Consider the following 22677-nt stretch of genomic DNA (forward strand, 5'->3'; position numbering starts at 1 on the left):
CCGATCCGTCTGTCGACCTCACACTCCCACCTTTCCTCACTAGTGAACAAGACCCCAAGATACTTCACCTCCGAGATACTTCACCTCCACCTGGGGCAGGACCTCATTCCCAACCCAGAGGGAGCACTCCACCCTTTTCCGACTGAGAACCATGGTCTCTGATTTGGAGGTACTGGGTCTCATCCCAGACGCGTCACACTCAGATGCAAACCGTCCCAGTAAACGCTGAAGGTCACAGCCCGAAGAGGCCATAATAACCACATCATCTGCAAATAGCAGAGATGAGATCCTAAGGCCCCTGAACCGGAATTCCTCAACACATTGGCTGTGCCTAAAAATGCTGTCCATGAAATATGTGAACAGAATTGGTGACAAAGGGCAGCCTTGACGGAGGCCAACGTTCAACGGAAACAGGCTAGACTGGCTGAGCTCCTCACCCTATATCTTAGGGTGAGTCCAGCTACCCTACGGAGGAAACTCATTTCAGCCGCCTGTATCTGCCATCTCTGTCACGGTTCGGCTGGAGAGCTTTAAGGTTCGCCCCCAGGATGCAGAGAGCTGGACCAATAGCAGGTAAATAATGTTTATTGCATGCAATAATTGCAGCAGCAGGAAAAAGCAACTCAGGTAGCTGACGGACAAACAACAATGATCCCACAAAGGGAGAAGCGCACACCTGAACTAAATAGAGGACAAATTAGGGACAGGTGTGGGTGACCATGGCAACGAAGGCAGACGAGGCAAAAGAGGAAGTCCAATACAAAATAAGAGTCCAAAACGGAAACCAAAGCCCAAGAAGGTAACTCAAACTCAACCTGTCACGTGCAAACCCGCACAGGGCGTGACAGTACACCCCCCTCAAGGACGGATCCCAGACGTCCGAAACAGTTCAAAGTCAGAGGGATGGGTGGTGGGGGGACCGGAGGTGGGTCGCCGACGGGACCCTTCAGGAGGTCAGCCGGGGCGGCAGGACCGGCAGAGCCAGCAGGACCCCTCCAAGTGATGGAGGGAATGGTTGGGTCGGCAGTGGTGGTAAACAGTGGGCGCCCTCGACCAAGCGCGAGGTAGGCATTCTCAGGGGGGCGCCCTGTGTGTAGAACCTGGGCTCCGGCAGAAAGTCTTGAGGCAGGCGGCGTCTGGCCCTGACGCGGCGACGGTGAAGCAGCAGGTGTCCGGCCCTGACGCGACGACGGCGAAGCAGCAGGCGTTCGGCCCTGACGCGACGACGGCGAAGCAGCAGGCATCCAAGCCAGAGCCTCACCATCTGCTCCAGCCAGCCCTGCTCCTCGACTTGCAGGTGGAGTGGGCTGTGCCTCCTCACTCCCCCAGCAGGTGGCGCCATCCTCCCTTTCCCTTGGTGGGCTGGACTGTGCTTCCAGCATAGCCCAGCAGGTGATACTAGCCCCCCCTCTCGAAGGCGGATCCCAGACGTCGTCATCAGCGGGAGCCAAAGCCAGGGAAGGGAGGAGGGAGGCTTGGAGGAGGGTCACTGGCTCCTCCAGGTCAGTCGTCTCGGCCGCAGCCACTTGTTTGGGCTTGATGCTGCTCGGCTTGGGCACGGGAGGAATCAGGGACGCCGCGCAGCTTGGCATGGGAGCCGGGTCTTGTGAACCCCTGGGGCTGCGTGGCTTGGGCACAGGCGAAATCCGGGACGCCACGCAGCTTGGTACGGGAGCTGGGTTTTGGGAACCCCAGGGGCTGCGCGGCTTGGGTACAGGAGGGATCAAGGATGCCGCACAGCTTGGCACGGGAGCCGGGTCTTGGAAACCCCTGGGGCTGCGTGGCTTGGGCACTGGCAGAATCTGAGACGCCACGCAGCTTGGCACGGGAGCCGGGTCTTGGGAACCCCTGGGGCTGCGTGGCTTGGGGACTGGAGGAATCTGTGATGCCACGCAGCTTGGCACGGGAGCCGGGTCTTGGGAACCCCAGGGGCTGCGTGGCTTGGGCACTGGAGGAATTCGGGATGCCTCGCCGCTTGGCACGGGAGCCGTCGGTGAGTGCACGACGGGCTGCGACTCGGCAACAGCGAGAGGGTAGGGCTGTGCCATGGCATGACATGGCGAGGCGGAAGAGGGCGGCCACACCTCTTGGCAACGTGCCGTGCGTTGGCGACGCCGCCGCGTCGGAGGGTGTGCAGCGTGTGAAGCCATCGGCACGAGCGTGCAGTCCGGCCCCCATACCATGGTTTCCAGCTCCTCCGGCGTGTACCTCGCACACGCCTGCTCCAACGGCATGAAAAACTGCCCGGTCCACTCGTCGAACTCGAGATCTCCGTCGGGTTTGTCGAAACCGGCAGAGTAGGAGGGCGGGGGTACCTTGGCTCGCATGGAGGGGAGGACGAGCGGGGCTTCTCCTTCCGTTGCCGCGGCTTGCGTCGGCGTCGCGGACGGTCTGGAGTGTCGTCAGTGGGTCCGGGATACAACCACGCCAATCAAACGAGCATGTCGTCCGGCCCGCGCACCATGTTCTCCAGTTCCCATGGCGGTCTTGCCATATCCTCCTCATCCATGGCTTTGAACAGCTGCCAGGTCCAGAAAGCATTCTCCGCTAGGTCGTCGTCTTTTGGTGGGATCATTCTGTCACGGTTCGGCTGGAGAGCTTTAAGGTTCGACCCCAGGATGCAGAGAGCAGGACCAATAGCAGGTAAATAATGTTTATTGCGTGCAATAATTGCAGCAGCAGGAAAAAGCAACTCAGGTAGCTGACAGACAAACAACAATGATCCCACAAAGGGAGAAGCGCACACCTGAACTAAATAGAGGACAAATTAGGGACAGGTGTGGGTGACCATGGCAACGAAGGCAGACGAGGCAAAAGAGGAAGTCCAATACAAAATAAGAGTCCAAAACGGAAACCAAAGCCCAAGAAGGTAACTCAAACTCAACCTGTCACGTGCAAACCCGCACAGGCCGTGACAATCTCATTCTTTTGGTCATGACCCAAAAGCTCATGAGGGTCCACCCTTTTCCTTATTCTTGATTTGATCTTATTTTGTGTAGAAAAATTAAAATTAAGATATTTGGGAACAGTGGAATGTTTTATCATTATTTTCTTGTGGAAAACCAGAAGCAAAAGCACTGACAGTTTTTTTTATTTTTTTTTCTGTTTTTAATAAATGCGTTTTGTTTTTGTTTTTTTTAAACCAGATGCGGCCCAGCATCACCCAGAGCCTAGCTCCAGTGACTCCCAGGTAAATTGAGTTTGAGACCCCTGATTTACAAAGATGACTATTTTGCAATGTGTTACTGTTGCAGTACAACTTTGCATAAAAGTTATATTTCAACATTGTCTCAAATTACAAATACAACTATTTTGCAAAGTCGTTTCGAGTTTAAATGTTCAACGTCGTGAACATTGTATCAATGTTGTGTGCCTGGTAGGCAGCACAGTGGGGGAAAAAAACACTTTGTTCCTTCACATGCACAAATTTCAATAATGCAAATATATGTACAGTTGTGCCCAAAAGTTTACACTACCCTGCAGAATTTAAGATTTTTTTGGCCTTTTTTCAGAAAATATGAAAGAATGTTTTTTGTTTTATCATTCATTTACGGTTAGTGGTTGTGTGAAGACATTTATTAAAAAAAAATGTTTATGCTTTTTAAATCATAACAACAGAAACTTCAAAAATGACCCTGTCCAAAGGTTTATACACCCTAGTGGTTTTGGCCTGATACCATGTGTGTGCGTGTGTGTGCGTGCTCGGAGAGAGCGCACGCAAATAACACGACATGCATTTAACCTCAGCCAGGCGTTGGCTGAATGAAACTCCTCCAAACACCATGGGACTGAATTGCCAACGTTGCCATTAAAGCGGTGTTGGTAAAAGCTGTACATATTAGCCTCCAACTGCATCAACAGCTCCCTAATTCCAACGGTAAACACTTTTAAAGATGAAGCATTCAGCAGCATTCCTGGTTTTCAGACCCACAAACGAACTATTTCAAAGTAGGTGGCAATATTTATTTGAGCATATGACAATAAATATTTAAGTTTAACTGTTAAAGGCTAATTAAAAGTTCGTACCCTTGTTGTGATTCACCACTCTTGCAGTGGGGGAGGGGTACCGCAACTGCGTGTGTTGCAGGGTCCTGCGGCAACACAAAGATGCCCGCCAGATGCCCGTCTGTAAATCATGCGGCGGAAAAATCCATTGGCGAACCAATTCACATTCACATTCAAAGAATGCAAATATCATCCCGATATATCGGTCAAGCCTTCCTCTTCATGCTCTGAAATTGATTCTGGCATCAATACAATTTTTCAATACATCAGTCATTTCAGGTCATGTTTGTCTGACACTGAAACTTTGACCTTTGAATGTACACAGAGTCACGTATGAAAAGTAGAATCAGAATCAGAAAAGGTTTATTGCCATGTATGATCAAACACATACTACAAATTTGTTTTGGTATAGTAGGTGCAGACACATCTATTAAAAAAGAGTGAAAAATACAAAATATGAAAAATACAAAATATACAGAATAACAGTATAAATATATGTACACAGTCTGTTTTTGTTTGTTATTCCGGAAGTGCAGTCTGATTGTTTTTCCTAAGAGTCCAAACTGAGCGTTAATGTAACGCATATAATGAAAGTGTCAAAGTGGCAGAATGAGGCAGAGGTGGGGTGTGAGGAGTGTCAGGTGGGGTTCCGGGCCTTGTTGATGAGACTGACAGCAGACGGGAAGAAACTGTTCTTGTGGCGTGAGGTTTTGGTCCTGATGGACCGCAGCCTCCTGCCAGAGGGAAGCGTCTCAAAGAGTCTATGTCCGGGGTGAGAGGGATCGGCCACAATCCTTTCTGCACGCCTCAGGGTCCTGGAGGCGTACAGATCCTGGAGGGACGGGAGATTGCAGCCAATCACCTTCTCTGCAGACCGAATGACACACTGCAGCCTGCCTTTGTCCTTAGCAGTGGCAGCAGCGTACCAGATGGTGATGGAGGAGGTGAGGATGAACTCAATGATGGAGGTGTAGAAGTGCACCATCATTGTCTTTGACAGGCTGAATTTCTTCAGCTGCCGTAGGAAGTACATCCTCTGCTGAGCCTTCTTGATGAGGGAGCTGATGTTCGGCTCCCACTTGAGGTCCTGGGAGATGATGGTACCCAGGAAGCGGGATGACTCCACAATGTCAATTGTAGAGTCACAGAGGGTGATGGGGACAGGAGGCTGAGTTCTTCCTGTTGTCCACAACCATCTCCACTGTTTTTAGGGCGTTGAGCTCCAGGTTGTTCAGGTTGCACCAAGTCGCCAGATGGTCAACCTCCCACTTGTAGGCGGACTCGTCACCGTCAGAGATGAGCCCAATGAGGGTGGTGTCGTCAGCAAACTTCAGGAGCTTGACAGACTGGTGACTGGAGGTACAACTGTTTGTGTACAGGGAGAAGAGCAGAGGAGAAAGAACGCAGCCCTGGGGGGATCCGGTGCTGATGGTTCTTGTATTGGAGAAGTGTTTCCCCAGCTTCACACACTGTTTCCTGTCAGACAGGAAGTCTGTAATCCACCTGCAGGTGGAGTCAGGCACGCTCAGCTGGGAGAGCTTCTCCTGGAGCAGAGTTGGGAGGATGGTGTTGAATGCAGAGCTGAAGTCCACGAACAGGATCCTAGCGTAGGTTCCTGCGGAGTCCAGGTGCTGGAGGATGTAGTGGGGGGCCAAGTTGACTGCATCGTCTACAGACCTGTTGGCTCTGTAGGCAAACTGCAGGGGGTCTAGGAGAGGGTCGGTGATGATTTTGAGGTGTGAGAGCACAAGGCGCTCAAAGGACTTCATGACCACGGAGGTCAGGGCGACGGGTCTGAAGTCATTAAGTCCTGTGGTCCTTGGCTTTTTGGGAACAGGGATGATGGTTGCGGTCTTGAAGCAGGCAGGCACGTGGCATGTCTCCAGTGAGGTGTTGAAAATCTCTGTGAACACTGGAGACAGCTGATCAGTGCAGTGCTTCAAGGCGGACGGAGACACAGAGTCCGGTCCAGCTGCTTTCCGGGGGTTCTGTCTCCTGAAGAGTTTGTTTACGTCTCTCTCGTGGATGGAAAGAGTCGTCACTGAGGTGGGTGAGGGGGGGAAGGGAGGGCCTTTAAGGCAGGTCTTGGTGGAGATGGCTGGAGCTGTTGGAAGGTGTCGAGGGGGATGGTTGCTGGACTGTCCTTTTGTCTTTCAAAGCGGCAGTAGAACTCGTTCAGGTCGTTGGCTAGGCGAGTGGGGGGCTTTAGGCCTGTAGTTGGTGATCTGCCTGAGCCCTTTCCAGACAGACGCAGAGTCGTTAGCTGAGAATTGGTGTTGGAGCTTCTCAGAGTACAGTCGTTTAGCCTCTTTCACCGCCTTGCTAAACTTGTACTTCGTCTCTTTGTACTTGTTTTTGTCGCCACTCCTGAAGGCCTCCTCCTTCACCAACCTTAAATGTCTGAGTTTGGCTGTGAACCAGGGTTTGTCGTTGTTGTAACTCACCCTGGTGCGTGATGGAACGCAGCAGTCCTCACAGAAGCTGATGTAGGACATCACAGCCTCTGTGTACTCATCCAGACTGTTGGTAGCAGTCCTGAACACATCCCAGTCAGTGGAGTCCAAACACGCCTGGAGATCCTCCACAGCCTCACTGGTCCACTTCCTTGATGTCCTCACTACAGGTTTGCAGAGCTTTAGTTTCTGCCTGTACGCAGGAATCAGGTGGACCATGATGTGGTCAGAGAGTCCCAGAGCAGCACGGGGGACGGCGTGATAAGCATCCCTGACTGTAGTGTAGCAGTGATCCAGAATATTCTCCTCTCTGGTCGGGCATTTGATGAACTGTTTGTATTTAGGGAGTTCGTGGGTGAGGTTGCCTTCGTTAAAGTCACCAAGGACAATAACTAAGGAGTCCGGGTAGGTCCGCTCCATACGCAGTATCTGGTCGGCGAGCATGCGCTGTGCGTCCTGCACGTTGGCCTGCGGCCGGTGTTGTGCCGAGTTTTGCATGCCTGCCGGATTTTGCATCCACCTCGGGAGCGCGCACGCTCAGTTAAAACCGAAAATATGTGACGCTGCGGTGTTTTTTCGCCACAGGACTTCACGATAATGAAGATATTATACTTTGTGTCTCCTTTATCAGTTACTATGAGATACCTAAAGCACACAGTATATGAAAACTTCGATTTATTGGCTTGGTATTTGTTTGGTATGTCAAGCATTTGACGCATGCGTATCCAGGAATACGGTGAGTGGAGCGGGTTAGACATTTACAATGTAATTGTGGCGCTTTGTAACACATTTCTTCCGCCAATAATATATTTCTGCATAACTAATGACAAATATGAAATGTGGAAGTATTTACCTATTCATTTTGTGGCCAGGAGCTGACGTAATTTCTATGAGGCAGTCGATCTCACCCGTTTGACATACTTTGGACTGTAAAATGACAAATAAAAGTGTTGAACTTGGGGGCTCCACTCATTCATTCATTATGTGGCAACACCATGGTTATTTGGTGAATTTTAAATTCCCCATCAGCAAATATGGGTGCATGCATTTTATGGCAGGGCTGATTTTTGACCTGCCGAGATTTGCATGCACCCCTATTTGGACTAAGATGAGTTCTACATGTGTATCATTTGAACAAAAAAGTTCCCCAATAGCAAATATGGGGTGCATGCATTCTACAGCGGGTGGATTTTGACCTGCCGAGATTTGCATGCACCCTCCACTTGGACCAGTATAACTTCTACATGTCTATAGTTCACATGATTTACTTTAAAGACATCCACCTCTCATGTGGATGTCATCATTTGAAAAAAAAAGTTTCCATATTGGAAATATTCTATGGCAGGGCAGATTTTTGTCCTGCCGAGATTTGCATGCACCCCCTATTTGGACTAAGATAACTTCTACATGTCTATAGTTCACATGATTTACTTTAAAGACACCCACCTGTCATGTGGACTTCATCTTTGGACCAAAAAAATTCCCATATAGAAAATATGGGGTGCATGCATTTTACGGCAGGGCAGATTTTTGACCTGCCGAGATTTGCATGCACCCCCTAGTTGGACTAAGATAACTTCTACATGTCTATAGTTCACATGGTTTACTTTAAAGACATCCATCTCTCATGTGGACTTCATCTTTGGACCAAAAAAGTTCCCATATTAGAAATATGGGTGCATGCATTTTACGGCAGGGCAGATTTTGACCTGCCGAGATTTGCATGCACCCCCTAGTTGGACAAAGATAACTTCTACATGTCTATTATTTGAACAAATAAGTTCCCCAATAGCAAATATGGGGTGCATGCATTCTACAGCGGGTGGATTTTGACCTGCCGAGATTTGCATGCACCCCCTATTTGGACCAGGATAACTGCTACATGTCTATAGTTCACATGATTTACTTTAAAGACATCCACCTCTCATGTGGATGTCATCATTTGAACAAAAAAGTTCCCATATTGGAAATATGGGGTGCATGCATTTTACGGCAGGGCAGATTTTTGACCTGCCGAGATTTGCATGCACCCCCTATTTGGACCAGCGTAATTTCTACATGTCTGTAGTTCACATGGCTTACTTTAAAGACACCCACCTGTCATGTGGACTTCATCATTTGACCAAAAAAGTTCCCATATAGGAAATATGGGGTGCATGCATTTTACGGCAGGGCGGATTTTGACCTGCCGAGATTTGCATGCACCCCCTACTTGGACAAAGATAACTTCTACATGTCTATTATTTGAACAAATAAGTTCCCCAATAGCAAATATGGGGTGCATGCATTCTACAGCGGGTGGATTTTGACCTGCCGAGATTTGCATGCACCCCCTAGTTGGACTAAGATAACTTCTACATGTCTATAGTTCACATGATTTACTTTAAAGACACCCATCTCTCATGTGGACTTCATCTTTGGACCAAAAAAGTTCCCATATTAGAAATATGGGGTGCATGCATTTTACGGCAGGTCAAAATCCGCCCTGCCGTAAAATGCATGCACCCCATATTTCCTATATGGGAACTTTTTTGCTGAAAAGATGAAGTCCACATGAGAGATGGATGTCTTTAAAGTAAATCATGTGAACTATAGGCATGTAGAAGTTATGCTGGTCCAAATAGGGGGTGCATGCAAATCTCGGCAGGCACAAAATCCGCCCTGCCGTAAAATGCATGCACCCCATATTTGCTGTTAGGGAACTTTTTTGTTCAAATGATGAAGTCCACATGACAGGTGGATGTCTTTAAAGTAAATCCTGTGAACTATAGACATGTAGAAGTTATCTCAGCCCAAATAGGGGGTGCATGCAAATCTCGGCAGGTCAAAATCTGCCCTGCCGTAAAATGCATGCACCCCATATTTCCAATATGGGAACTTTTTTTTTCAAATGATGACATCCACATGAGAGATGGATGTCTTTAAAGTAAATCACGTGAACTATAGACATGTAGCAGTTATCCTGGTCCAAGTAGGGGTGGATGCAAATCTCGGCAGGTCAAAATCCACCCGCTGTGGAATGCATGCACCCCATAGTATTTCCAATTGGGGAACTTTTTTGTTCAAATGATAGACATGTAGAAGTCATCTTAGTCCAAATAGGGGGTGCATGCAAATCTCGGCAGGTCAAAATCCGCCCTGCCGTAAAATGCATGCACCCATATTTCCTATATGGGAACTTTTATGTTCAAGTGATTACATCCACATGAGAGATGGATGTCTTTAAAGTAAATCATGTGAACTATAGACATGTAGAAGTTATCTCAGTCCAAATAGGGGTGGATGCAAATCTCGGCAGGTCAAAAATCAGCCCTGCCATAAAATGCATGCACCCATATTTGCTGATGGGGAATTTAAAATTCACCAAATAACCATGGTGTTGCCACATAATGAATGAATGAGTGGAGCCCCCAAGTTCAACACTTTTATTTGTCATTTTACAGTCCAAAGTATGTCAAACGGGTGAGATCGACTGCCTCATAGAAATTACGTCAGCTCCTGGCCACAAAATGAATAGGTAAATACTTCCACATTTCATATTTGTCATTAGTTATGCAGAAATATATTATTGGCGGAAGAAATGTGTTACAAAGCGCCACAATTACATTGTAAATGTCTAACCCGCTCCACTCACCGTATTCCTGGATACGCATGCGTCAAATGCTTGACATACCAAACAAATACCAAGCCAATAAATCGAAGTTTTCATATACTGTGTGCTTTAGGTATCTCATAGTAACTGATAAAGGAGACACAAAGTATAATATCTTCATTATCGTGAAGTCCTGTGGCGAAAAAACCCCGCAGCGTCACATATTTTCGGTTTTAACTGAGCGTGCGCGCTCCCGCGAGGTGGATGCAAAATCCGGCAGGCATGCAAAACTCGGCACAACACCGGCCCGTTTTCCTCCCCTCCTGCGTTTCGCTGCGTGAGCGCACCTTTGACCAATATATCCCAAATTTCCGCTGTTGGAAGCAGAAATTTAGGAAATAAATCCTCTGGTGTTGCTCCCCTGATGTTCATGAGCTCTTCCCTGGTGAAAGAGCTCCCGGTACCGGCGCAAAAAACAGTTTTATAACATAAAACAAAGCAAAACAATGCGCACCAACACACCGAGGCAGCCGTCCGCGGCGCCATCTTGGAAAGTAGTTTGGAATAAATAATTTCATTAATCATTTAATGAAATGGTTTTATTATTTTACTCTTTTTATTGTTTAAATACTGTTTTCACATGTTTGAAACAATTTTGTTTCCTCTTTTTTTCTTGTTCCATGTTAACCTGGCCACCTCAATACACTTCAAGGTTTAGAACAGGGGTCTCAAACTCAATTTACCTGGGGGCCACTGGAGCTAGGATCTGAGTGAGGCTAAAACTGTCTTCAATGCTTTTGCTTCTACTATACACTACACTTTTTCAGTGCTTTGGTTCCGGTTTTCCACAAGAAAAGCTCTGATAAAACATTCAGTCATGCATGGTGAGAGAAAAAGCAAAACAGACCGTGTGTCCGGTGTGCACACAGCTTTAAGCTGTCATTTCTGGGTACATGATACCATACACCATCCATATCAAACTTCTGCGGGCCGCACTAACATTCATTCATTCATTTTAAGGCCTCAAACAAATTTGGCCCGCGAGTTTGAGACCCCTGGTTTAGAATGAATTAATAAATTACTCAAATTCGATTATTTAGTTGAGAATGCATTTAATTAATTAAATGACTTGCATTCTTTATGCTACTATATGAAATACACAACTTCTTAAAATTTACCACACATTTAGCACAAAATAAGGGCATGGAAACAGGAACTAAGACACAGAAAGGAAACTATACAACTAACTGAACTCCAACATCGTAGTGTTGAATTAGCAAATTATTGGTCTTGGATCGGTATTGCCAAAACCAGCCTGAATTTTACAAAGTATCAGATCACAAACTAAACCTCTAGTATCGCACATCACTAACTGGTGGACAATTTTGTGTCTTAAACAACGCTAGTCCCAAAAGGATTGTCACGCATCCTCTGTAGCTTAGCATGACTGAAGACTACAATGGCTCTAAGTAGCCTTAGAAACGCTAGCATAATCAGTGTTAGCATTAGCAGCGCATTAGCTAGTCACCAGTAAAGATTTGCCACACACCAGCAAAGCATACATACATTACAGCCTTGTAATTGATCTAATCGGTGAATTGTGTGAACCTATGACAGAAAGTGTGCTGATGAAATATACGTATATACCTTCAAAAGTTTAGCAACTTTTTACAAATCAATTGCCGCAAGGCATGCTGGGAAATTGGAAACAAGTGGAAATCAACAGAATGGCCACTTGTTGCTTCGCAGGCTTTGCCAAGTTAACGGCAAGTTCCACCTGCACGCCACCATCTCCTGCTAACATCCCTGTCGCATTTGAAAGCGTTTATTCCTCTGCCGTGTCATCCAGCAGGCCTGTATCCGCTCCAGATACTGCACCCACAGACAGTCATCTGAGGACGAGGCCTCCACCAGACCATCATTACGCACAACCACAGGCGGCATGTGATACGCCAAGACAGGAAGGCAGCAGGAGGAGCGAGGAAAGAGTAAGCAAATTAACCACCTTCCAGAAATAAGTTGAGTTATCAAAAAAAAAGTGTGTTGCTGTGTAGCTGATGCTGCACTATTCCAGTCACAATAATGCAGCAAGTACAGGTCAGGGCTCCATGTTTGCCGCACACACCAACAAAGCAGTATTGTCAAGCCAGAAAGGTCGGAGTGCTTTTGTTTATTAATGCAGATAATATTACAGAACATTCATACAAACACACAAAACATCTATCCTTGAGATTTGCATTGTACATTTGCTGTTACCCAGTCATCCGTCATGAAGCTCCACTGCACCCGCAAAGACACGCACGCCAACAAGGAATGTGTCAGAACAGGCACAGTTCCACAAGAAAAATCCTCAATGATGAAAATTACACCTGATATCCCTCTTTCCCCCCAAATGACAAGTCCCCAACAAAAACAATATACTCTCACACTAATGCTAATAAGAAACAGAGCTTTCTGAGAACACACACACATAATGGAAATTATGTGAAACATTTTTCATTCGCATGTATAAAAAAGTACAGGGAATAAAATCAAATGTCATTTAATGTAGGCATCACCATATACCACACTACTAATTGGACTTAACTTTTCATATATTCCAACAATCTATAAATACAAAGTACAGAAGTATGAATCTAGTACGAAGCGTGGCGCTGAGATCACAGGCATCTAAGATGGAGGGCGTTGTGGTTTAGAAGACACAAAAATCACAAACTTGTGTTCTTTGGTGAGGACGCGTTGGCTCCAACCAACCTGTCACTCTACAATCCGTAACCGGAACTCAATCAGTTCAATTGTCTTCTACGCATGTGCAGAAAGCGTCTACCTTCGGTCTGCCTATTTTTCGCGGCAGCAAGCAAAATACACCCCCATGTCACTACACAATCCGTCACGGAAACACAATCAATGTATGATATGATATTTTTTTTTAAAGCGCCTTCTGCACATGCGTAGTACCGACTGCTTTCCGGTACGGATTGCGTAGTGACACGCAGCACTCCCTAAAACGACATTCTCTCATTTAATCCTCGACATATTTCAAAAGCCGTCCCTCTCACTACCAGCCATTTTTGATGATTTTGACCCTCAACCCTCAGGCATAGAGCCGCCTAATTAACACTTGGTAAAAGAGCAAAGCTACTGGAGAACATTAACATGACCTTTGAGTGAGAATGCCAACACTAGCCTGGTCGAGCAGGATGGCATGCTGAATCATTCAGGAAAGCTTGTTGGTGTAGGAAATCAAACATTTCTGTAGGTACCAAAATAAACTACTAATAATCACACATGCAGCTGGACTGATGACAGGAGAAGGGCATCACTTGCACATTCTTACCTCACACAGCGAGCACAGTATTACCCATACTGATGGTAGTGTTACAGTATACCTACAGTATTATAACATTTTCATGTCATACTTGGGGGGGGAGGGGCATATTTTTTAGCAGACAACCTGTCTCGACAAAGCCAACATGCGGATTTAAAAGGATGCCATCACTATTGGGTCAATACTGTATTATGTGCAGCTTTACTTCAATGACACAAATATATTCAACCACAGAGCTGTGTGGCAGCCTTGCTCTCGCTCATCCTCATCCCGACCATCTGCTACCAACACTGATCAATCCACAGCCCCACGCTGACGGCCATACAAATGACACAGCTCTCTTTTCCCAAACAAAACAAGTCAATATCATAATGATCCTTTTTGGTAATCCTCTTTAGTGAATTGATGCGTAAATAAGAGAGCAGAAATCATCTCTGTGGTCTCTGTGGGACATCTGCTAATGCCCATAGATAGACAGATAGACATGTTCATAAATGATATATGTAATAATATAGATATGGTTATATGGCCTTTCATTTGTATAACACTATTCTACCTTCAGTGTCACGGTTCGTCATGCGGGTGTTGCGATGCGACCCCAGGATGCAGAGATGACACGACTGGTGCAGGTAAAAGCTTAGCTTTATTTCTTTGAAAAATAGGCGAATGCAGCACTGGCATACGACACGTTGCAAAGGACAAACAATGAACTAAATAAGACAATCAAATTAGAAACAGGTGCGCGTAGAAAGGGAAAGTAAAAGTGACGGGACACAGAACAGACCAATACAGGAAATACTACAAAATAAGAGCATAAAAACCGGAACTAAGGCAAACAACGTAAAACACAAAAACTGTCACACAGGAGGCGATGCAGATTGTGACATTCAGTCTGTTGACAGGTAAATCTCCAATGCAAAATATCCTCAAATAAAATACAAAATACAAACATAGTCCAGTTTTAGTCACACTACCGGTGCTTGTGGAGGTGCATCGCAATGTACACTCCATGTCTCATCAAAATCTCACTTCCTGAGACTTGAAATACCTGACAAGTATGGAGGATCAAATATACAAATACTTTACATGTATTTGCAACACCCCTAATAAAAGGTTTTTAAAAGGTTTCATTTATTTTGATTTTATGTAGTTATTGTTATGTTATGCAATATCATATAAATTATATATATATGTATATACATACACGTATATATATATATATATATATATATATATATATATATATATATATATATATATATATATATATATATATACATACACGTATATGTATATATATGTATATGGTTCCATTCACACTCACATTCATACCTATGGACAAATTGAGTCAATGTGATGACTGTGGTTGTGGAGTGTCAACATCTGGGTAAAACTGGGTACTTGGTACATTATAGTGATGTGATTGATCCTATTTATGATGTATTGTATAAAACTATGGCAGCATTTGGGAGCAAGTATTAGGTGAAAGAAAAAGGGGGGAAATACATCCAAATACAGCCATACATCCTTCTGTTAATCGGAAAACAGTAGAAGGTGTGTTCAATGATCGTCCAAAAAGTAGGACAAATTGCAACTCACATTAAACTGTGGGATTTCATATTTATTTCATAGTTATAATAATATTACAATTATATAATAGAATAATATGTACTGTAAGATAATTATTGAAAAGAGAAATGAAATTACATTGACTTTGTAATTTTTATTAAATGTTTTATGACTATTCTGTGTTTTAGGTATTTTCATTTGTACATTTCATAATTTGCATTGTGGCAAATCTTTAATTTTACTCACAAACATTCATTCATTCATTTTCTACCGCTTTTTCCTCACGAGGGTCGCGGGGGGTGCTGGAGCCTATCCCAGCTTTCTTCGGGCGAGAGGCGGGGTACACCCTGGACTGGTGGCCAGCCAATCACAGGGCACATATAGACAAACAACCATTCACACTCACATTCATACCTATGGACAATTTGGAGTGGCCAATTAACCTAGCATGTTTTTGGAATGTGGGAGGAAACCGGAGTACCCGGAGAAAACCCACGCATGCACGGGGAGAACATGCAAACTTCACACAGAGATGGCCGAGGGTGGGAATTGAACCCTGGTCTCCTAGCTGACTCACAAACATTTAGAATTTAAAACCAGTATCATAAAGAAACAAATCTTCGTTTGAGCTGACACTGTAGTAAAAAAAAACATGTTTGTGTCAGAGTGAGAGGTCTCACTCGCTCACATTTTGTAATTGTGGAACATTCTAATAATAACTAAAAATAGTAATACAAAAATATGCTTGCTGACTGTATTGTTTTAAATAATGGTCCATAGTTCCGAAATTGATATCCTTTTACATAAAATTTGATGTCATTATTGTTGTAGTTGCACATCAAATCATTTACCACAAAGAGATTTCACCTACTTATTATGTAAAAACATATTTCCATCTACGAATAATTGTGAGTTTACTGTGGACAAAATGTGATTAATCGCGATCAAATATTTTAATCGACAGTTCTAGACAGTCCTAGTGTGTATGTATATATATGTATGTATATATATAACATTGTTTTTAAAATAAAACCTTTCATGAGAATTAAAAAAAGACAACAAAGGTGCAAAGTAGACATGATATAATATCAAAAAGAAATAAATCAATAAGATAATACAGTATAATAAGGTAAAACAACATTATATGAATCTATGTAAACTATATGAATATAGAATGTTTAGTTTGTATTTTTTATATTAAAAAAGTTTAAATAAATGTATTAATTATATCACATATACTATAGGATAATAAATAACATTTACATTTAATATATATGCACAGTATTTAAAATAGATAAAGAAGCTAGTATGCATGTGAAATGTAATAATAGAAAATAATCTGATAAATGAAACAAATAAAATGAAAAATGAAATAGCAATAACATGATTTTTTTCTGCTTTTAAATGCGTGGGGTTCCGTGCCTGCTGAAGCTCTTCATTTACACACTGCCATAACGAACACAACAAAAACATCAATACACACACACACGCACAGGTGACAAGAGTTGGCAATTCCCTTATGTTGGTGTTGAAATAATAGCAGCAAGTCAAAAGTTACTCCTTACCTTCCTCAGCTGAATTGGACCTGAGAAGTACACAGAGGGACAGTAGGACGATCCACATCTCCACCAAAGAGTGACACTGACAGCGGGAGAAAGAGGGAGAGATATGTGTGTGTGTGTGTGTGTGTGTGTATGTGTGTGCAGGAGGGAGAGGGCGGAGTCTGCTAGCAGGAGGAGGAGTGTGGAGGATGAGAAAATGTGGGGGGAGCCATTATTTACAAAGCAAAGTAAACAAAATGCCATTATCATGAAGATGAGTTTTGAAATTCATCTTCCAGTGTGCATCTCCACATGCCCGGAAGTTGCTTTTTGTAATTGTTAAACAGACATCTTTAATATTACAAATGAATGCATTGCCAGTAGGCCATCACTATGCCTGTAAAGGCCCAAGCCCGTGGTCACCCCCCACTGGCCACTGTCAGCACTGCAGCTTGTTGATGACGCCTGCCTTTCATGCCCCAGTTCCCAGCAATGAGGAAGACTTGACTGGACTCCTGCAAGGGGACACGGTTACTCGGTCCCATTCCCAGCAGGCTGGGGGGAAGGGGGGTTGCAGCCAACAGGCCACTAAATATGTGGATGGAACAATAAAGGTAAGTTCAACATAACATTCCTTCATTCATTCATTTTCTACCGCTTATTTTCACGAGGGTCGTGGGGGTGCTGGAGCCTATCCCAGCTGTCTCTATATATATATATATTTTTTTTTTTGCATTGAATTTTGATTGCAATCAATCACATTTTGTATATGGTTAACTCAGAATTAACTGCATTTAATCGCAGATAAAAATGTGTTTCATAAGTAGGGGTATAATTACATAAGTAAGTGATAAGTAGGGCTGCCCGGCGGTCGAGTGGTTAGCACGCAGACCTCACAGCTAGGAGACTCGAGTTCAATCCCACCCTCTCTGTGTGGAGTTTGCATGTTCTCCCCGTGCATGTGTGGGTACTCCGGTTTCCTCCCACATTCCAAAAACATGCAGAGAGAAACCACGAACGCAGTTGGTTCTTCTGTTGCAGGCATGTGTTTGGCCAGCTATGTGGGGCGGGTTGAGCATGACCTGTGAACCAGGAAGTGCGGGAATCGGTGTGTGTGCTGTGCTCTGGTGGTGGAAGTGTGAAAAATAAAGTTGACTGGAAGCAGCCGTTCGCCGTGTTCTTTTTTGGTATTGAAATCCTTAAGCAAAGATTGATTTAAGCTGCTCCACATTGTTCTATAGTATAGAGTGCATTATTGCCCACTTTTAATGCAGTTCGGCGCAGGATCGGATATATGGATAGTCCGGTTATATCGGTATTTTTTTCGACTCCCGAGAATATCGATATAACGAGACTTTACTGTATCAATAACTTTCAGCTTCTCAACATTGATATGGTAATTATAACCGATAACTTTGTTACATCTATTTTTTTAAGTGTAGTTTGTGCACACCTGAAGCTAAGAAGAGCTAGAACAGGGGTCAGCAACCTACGGCTCCAGAGCCGCATGTGGCTCTTCAGCCTCTTTGTTGTGGCTCCCTTTGCAATGCTCAAATATTTGTTTTAACACCCAAATGAGGAAAATATGCATCTTTTGAACAAAATCCGACTTTCTGTGAGGCCGTATACTAGCAAGAGTACTTGATCAACTCCACTTTTTCTCTACTGTGATATCCCAAAATTCCCTCAATCAAAATCTTGGGAGACTAGCAAATTGCTCTGGATGTGAGCATGTTGCTACACATTTCTTAAGGCGTGCATAGGGAGAACATGAAAACTCCACACAGAGATAGCCGAGGGTGGGATTGAACTCGGGTGTCCTTGCTGTGAGGTCTGCGCGCTACCCACTCGACCTTATATTCTGCTGTTAAATTATGTTTCGCGGCTCCATTCTATTTTTCTTCAGTGAGCGAGGGGGTAAAATGGCTCTTTTGATAGTAAAGGTTGCCGATCCCTGAGCTAGAACAAATGAGAATGTGACCAAGTGTACCTGTTGATGAGTCCTAATGATCATGATAATCATGACATGATTACTACTACTAGCACATCCCTCCATCAGGAGAAGCAGAGTATAGAGGGGGCCCACAGAGGTCTCTGGCAAACCTTTTGTACTTTTCAAACACCGCAGCGCTGGTGTTTCAGGTGGCTGATAAGATTTTTGGGTTTTTTCCCCCTCATTGCTGAGTATTTGTCCTTAATGTAATGTCCTTCCTCTAAAAGTGAATGTTTGTTTACTGAGCTCAGGGGAAGTTATGACAGGCCGGAGAAAAAAGAAGCGCTTGATTGGCTCACCGCAACAGTATGGGGTGAGTATATTGCTGGACCAATGATCAATTATTTTTAATGTTACTGGATTTACTGGTATGATGTCATAATTCCCTCATATCGGCCTGATGATTGTGCACCCCTAATAAAAACTAAAAGCAGTCTGTATTGCATTATGAAAAGCTAATGATGAAAAGGAATAAAGGAAATGTTGACATCAGCGGCAACAAAAGAATGTTTTTGTCAAATCCCCAGTGTGAAAGTACGCTAGATTGTGTCTAAATGCTCTTGAGTGGCTAAGTGCCTCTCTGTCACGCCATCCTGGAAGCATCAACATAATCACACGTCAAGCAAGGCACACAAGACCAACTTTTTGCCCTTCTTGCATATTTTATCTTGCCACTTTGACTTGTTCTTTTTTCCCCGCAGAGCAGTTTTTTGAGGCAGCTCGCAACTCAAACGAAACAGCACAGCACCTCATGAAAAATCCATGGACATAAACATCATGGCCGTCATGAGCTTGTGCACCTTTTCAAGGTATTTAAATACACATAACACTTCAGCAAAGCAGTGCCTCTGATGTGATAGAAAAATGTCACCACAGAGCAAAATAAATAATCATATATTTTATATGATATACACTAAGGGTCTGAAGCTCAGCACTGACGGCGATTCGATACACATCTCGATGCACTGCCAGCGATACGAAACTTTAACAAAACTTTAACAAACTTTAACAAAATTCAGCTGTGGGCGAGGCCAGGAATCATTACATTAATCACCCAACCGCTCAAAAAAGGAATCAAAACCAACTAAAAAGGAAATGGTAAACAAAGAACTTATACACAATTAAACCGCATAACAAAAAAAAGATAATTAATGAACCCAAAAGAAAGTAAACGTGGTGGCGCAAAAAGCCTATGGCGTATGGGCGCAGTTCAAACCGGGAAACTTAGAGTGGAGGTAGCGGTAGGAGATGGAGCGGCTGCAACGGCGTTGGAGGCTTTGGGTAGCCCGTACTTGGGCGGCCCAGCTGGCAACGCACATCCCCTGTATGCAGTGCAGGCCCACGCCGGGCGTAGGGGAAGAGGTAGAGCCGCAACCTGTGGCTTCAACAGCGGAGCGAAGGGAGCTTGACACCCGGCCAACACAATCGTAGCCTCACGATGAAGAGGCCGACACTGCTCTTCTTGCAAGCCCTCCAAAACGCACGCCAGGTCGCCAACAGCCAACCCCACTTTCATATGCTGCCAATGGCACGACAGACCAGAGCACACCACCGGAGCACGCCAACACAGCCTCAACAGGTGGCAAGCAACAATGAGCGCCCCGGTGACGTCAAGACCCATAAATCACACTGGCAACCCGAACAGCTGATGCCAATTAAGGTGGAAGCGCAACAGCGCTCAACCTGCCACATAAGCAAAGGAAAAGAAATGGAATTCAGTATGGTCCTACAAAAAGGATTTGGCTTCATTCCTTCTCGGCACTTGGCAGTAAATTCAACTAAAGTGCTGTTTGTCTTTTACTATGCACCACTTGATCATTCTTTTTGCCATCTTAAAACAGCAACAACCTTTCAAAAACAACTGGGTCTAGTGGTTAGCGCGCAGACCTCACAGCTGGGAGACTAGGGTTCAATTCCACCCTCGGCCATCTCTGTGTGGAGTTTGCATGTTCTCCCCGTGCATGCGTGGGTTTTCTCCGGGTACTCCGGTTTCCTCCCACATTCCAAAAACATGCTAGGTTAATCGGCGACTCCAAATTGTCCATAGTGATGAATGTGAGTGTGAATGGTTGTTTGTCTATATGTGCCCTGTGAAAATGAATGAATGAATGAACTTTCCTCACACTTTCACATCGGCTATGTAATTACAATAGCAGTGGTTCAGTGGTGGAGTAAAACAATTAAACAATAATTACTGCTGTAAAAAATACAGTACGCAGCAACAGCAAAGTTAAAGTGAAACTTTCAACAGTGCAATCAATGTTTGTTTATATTCCTGTCTGCAAAATACACTGCTAATATGAATGCACTAGATCAGGGGTGCTCATTAAGTCGATCGCGATCTACCGGTCGATCGCTGGTCGATCGCGGCGTGACATTAAAAAAATATGTCAGCCTATCATCCATCCCCGTTACTTGATTGACATACAGGACAACCAGTCAGATGACAACTGAATTTTATGCTCATGCGTAAACAACGATGCAAAGTGCTAAGCTAGTCAGCGAATTGCGTCAGATTTTAAGCCCTCGCTGTCAGGTTTTTCTGTCGGCGTTGTGGATGAACTCCAAATTGCAGACGCCTTGTATGGTTAAAGAAGACAGTTTATTGAAGGGTAAGAAGGGAAAATCCACAGAGGCTTGATCAGGACGGCAGAGCAACGAGCATGGCAGCAGGCCGAAGATGTATCCCACTGCAAAGATGCACAAAAGGTGATCAAAAACAGGAATCTCTATCATATATGAAAACCTAAGTGAACAAGTGTTACCACTCGAAGGTTGTCAACAATCTGGTGAAGTCTCTCGCTCTCCGTGGGCTTTTAAGGGCTGCCGTCAAGGATGATGCGACAAAGCTTCCAAGGCATCAAGGATGATGCCTACCAAAGGGTGCTGTCATAAAGAAACAAAAGGGGAAGGGGTCTGGAGGGGGGAGGGGGGATCCTGACACTCGCTAAAGTTTATGGTCACTAAAATGAGTGAAGTAGCTGGACCAAGTAAAAAGGCAAAAACATATCACTTCCATACGGAATGGGAGGTGGACTTTTTTTTTCACAATGTCTTTTTCAAAGTGCGTTTGCCTGGCTAACCTGGCTATCAGCAGCTACTGTCCGGACTATGCATCCCTGGCTGATTCAATTCAGTGCAAGTCATCAAAGTAAACTCGGGTAATTACAAAAAATGTTAATAGTTAATTATGTGTGTTTTGCAATATTGGCTCATTTGGTTATGTAAGGTACATCAACATACATTGTACGTACAAATAATCCTCAATACATTTGAAAATAAATAGATGTTTTGCATTTTTGTAGTGGGTAGATCATTTTGACTCGGTCATTTTAAAAGTAGCTCGCATGCTGAAAAAGTGTGAGCACCCCTGCACTAGATGGTAGGCTAATACAGTAGTCAGGAGCCGAAACTGCGCTCTGCTGTTATGTCACCTGCTGGGCTGAACACTCGTTCAGAGGGGACACTTGTTGCAGGGGTGGACAAATAGCTCCTGGACAATTTTGAAACCAGCGGAAGAGCCACTTATTCTGACCTGATTTGCTTGTTTTTTTCCGCGAGGAACTAGACGGAGAGGTGGCGGTAGACTTGTCCGTGTTGTGGTGTACCCTTTTTAAGGGGGTCTGCATGTTTGTCGTGCTGCCGTAGTACAGCTTCTTAATGCAGCATTCTTTGCAAATGACGGACGTTTTGTCGAGCTTTCCGCCTTTCTTTCCAACTCCGTAGTGTTTTCAAACATACCATTTAAACGTTGCGAGTAAGTTAAATATAGAAACTTCCTTGCTGCTGCTTGCGTGCCCATGCTGTTTTACTAGTAGTTGTATGTGCCTCATGGCTTCCATCCACATTCAACACAAAACACGAAATAATGATGGTGCATTCATTGCACCTGGGGAACAGCATATGAGCTGAAGTTGCACATTAATAAAACGGCGCTTGCATTGGATTTCCCCGATACCAACAAACACATCGGGATGAGTCTAGATTTCACCCACCAATTGCATCCATACCCAGTGAATGAGCCGAGACCCTCGCATCGTGCACATGCGCATCGATGTATCGCTGAATATAGATTATTTTCCACACCCTTAATATGCAGGCGGTTGCACGGTAAATGAGTGGTTAGCGCACAGGCCACACAATCAGGAGACTCTGGTTCAATTCCCTGCTCGGTTAATTGCAGACTCCAAATTGTC

At 44.6% G+C, this 22677-nt stretch overlaps 1 protein-coding gene across 3 annotated transcripts in view; it reads right to left on the minus strand.

Moving 5' to 3' along the window:
* Window positions 1-16659, minus strand: part of ephb6 (eph receptor B6) — a 97121-nt gene extending 80462 nt beyond the window's left edge. For all 3 annotated transcript variants that reach the window (XM_058054176.2, XM_058054177.2, XM_058054173.2), the window contains exon 1: window positions 16513-16659. In XM_058054176.2, the coding sequence (XP_057910159.2) occupies window positions 16513-16570 (58 nt within the window). In that variant the 5' untranslated portion in view covers window positions 16571-16659. The remainder of the gene's footprint in view (window positions 1-16512) is intronic.
* Between the last annotated feature and the right edge of the window lie 6018 nt (window positions 16660-22677).

Source organism: Doryrhamphus excisus, linkage group LG5, assembly GCF_037039965.1.
Source record: "Doryrhamphus excisus strain RoL-2023G ecotype Guam linkage group LG5, RoL_Dexc_Guam_v1.1, whole genome shotgun sequence".
In the NCBI taxonomy this organism is placed as follows: Eukaryota; Metazoa; Chordata; class Actinopteri; order Syngnathiformes; family Syngnathidae; genus Doryrhamphus; species Doryrhamphus excisus.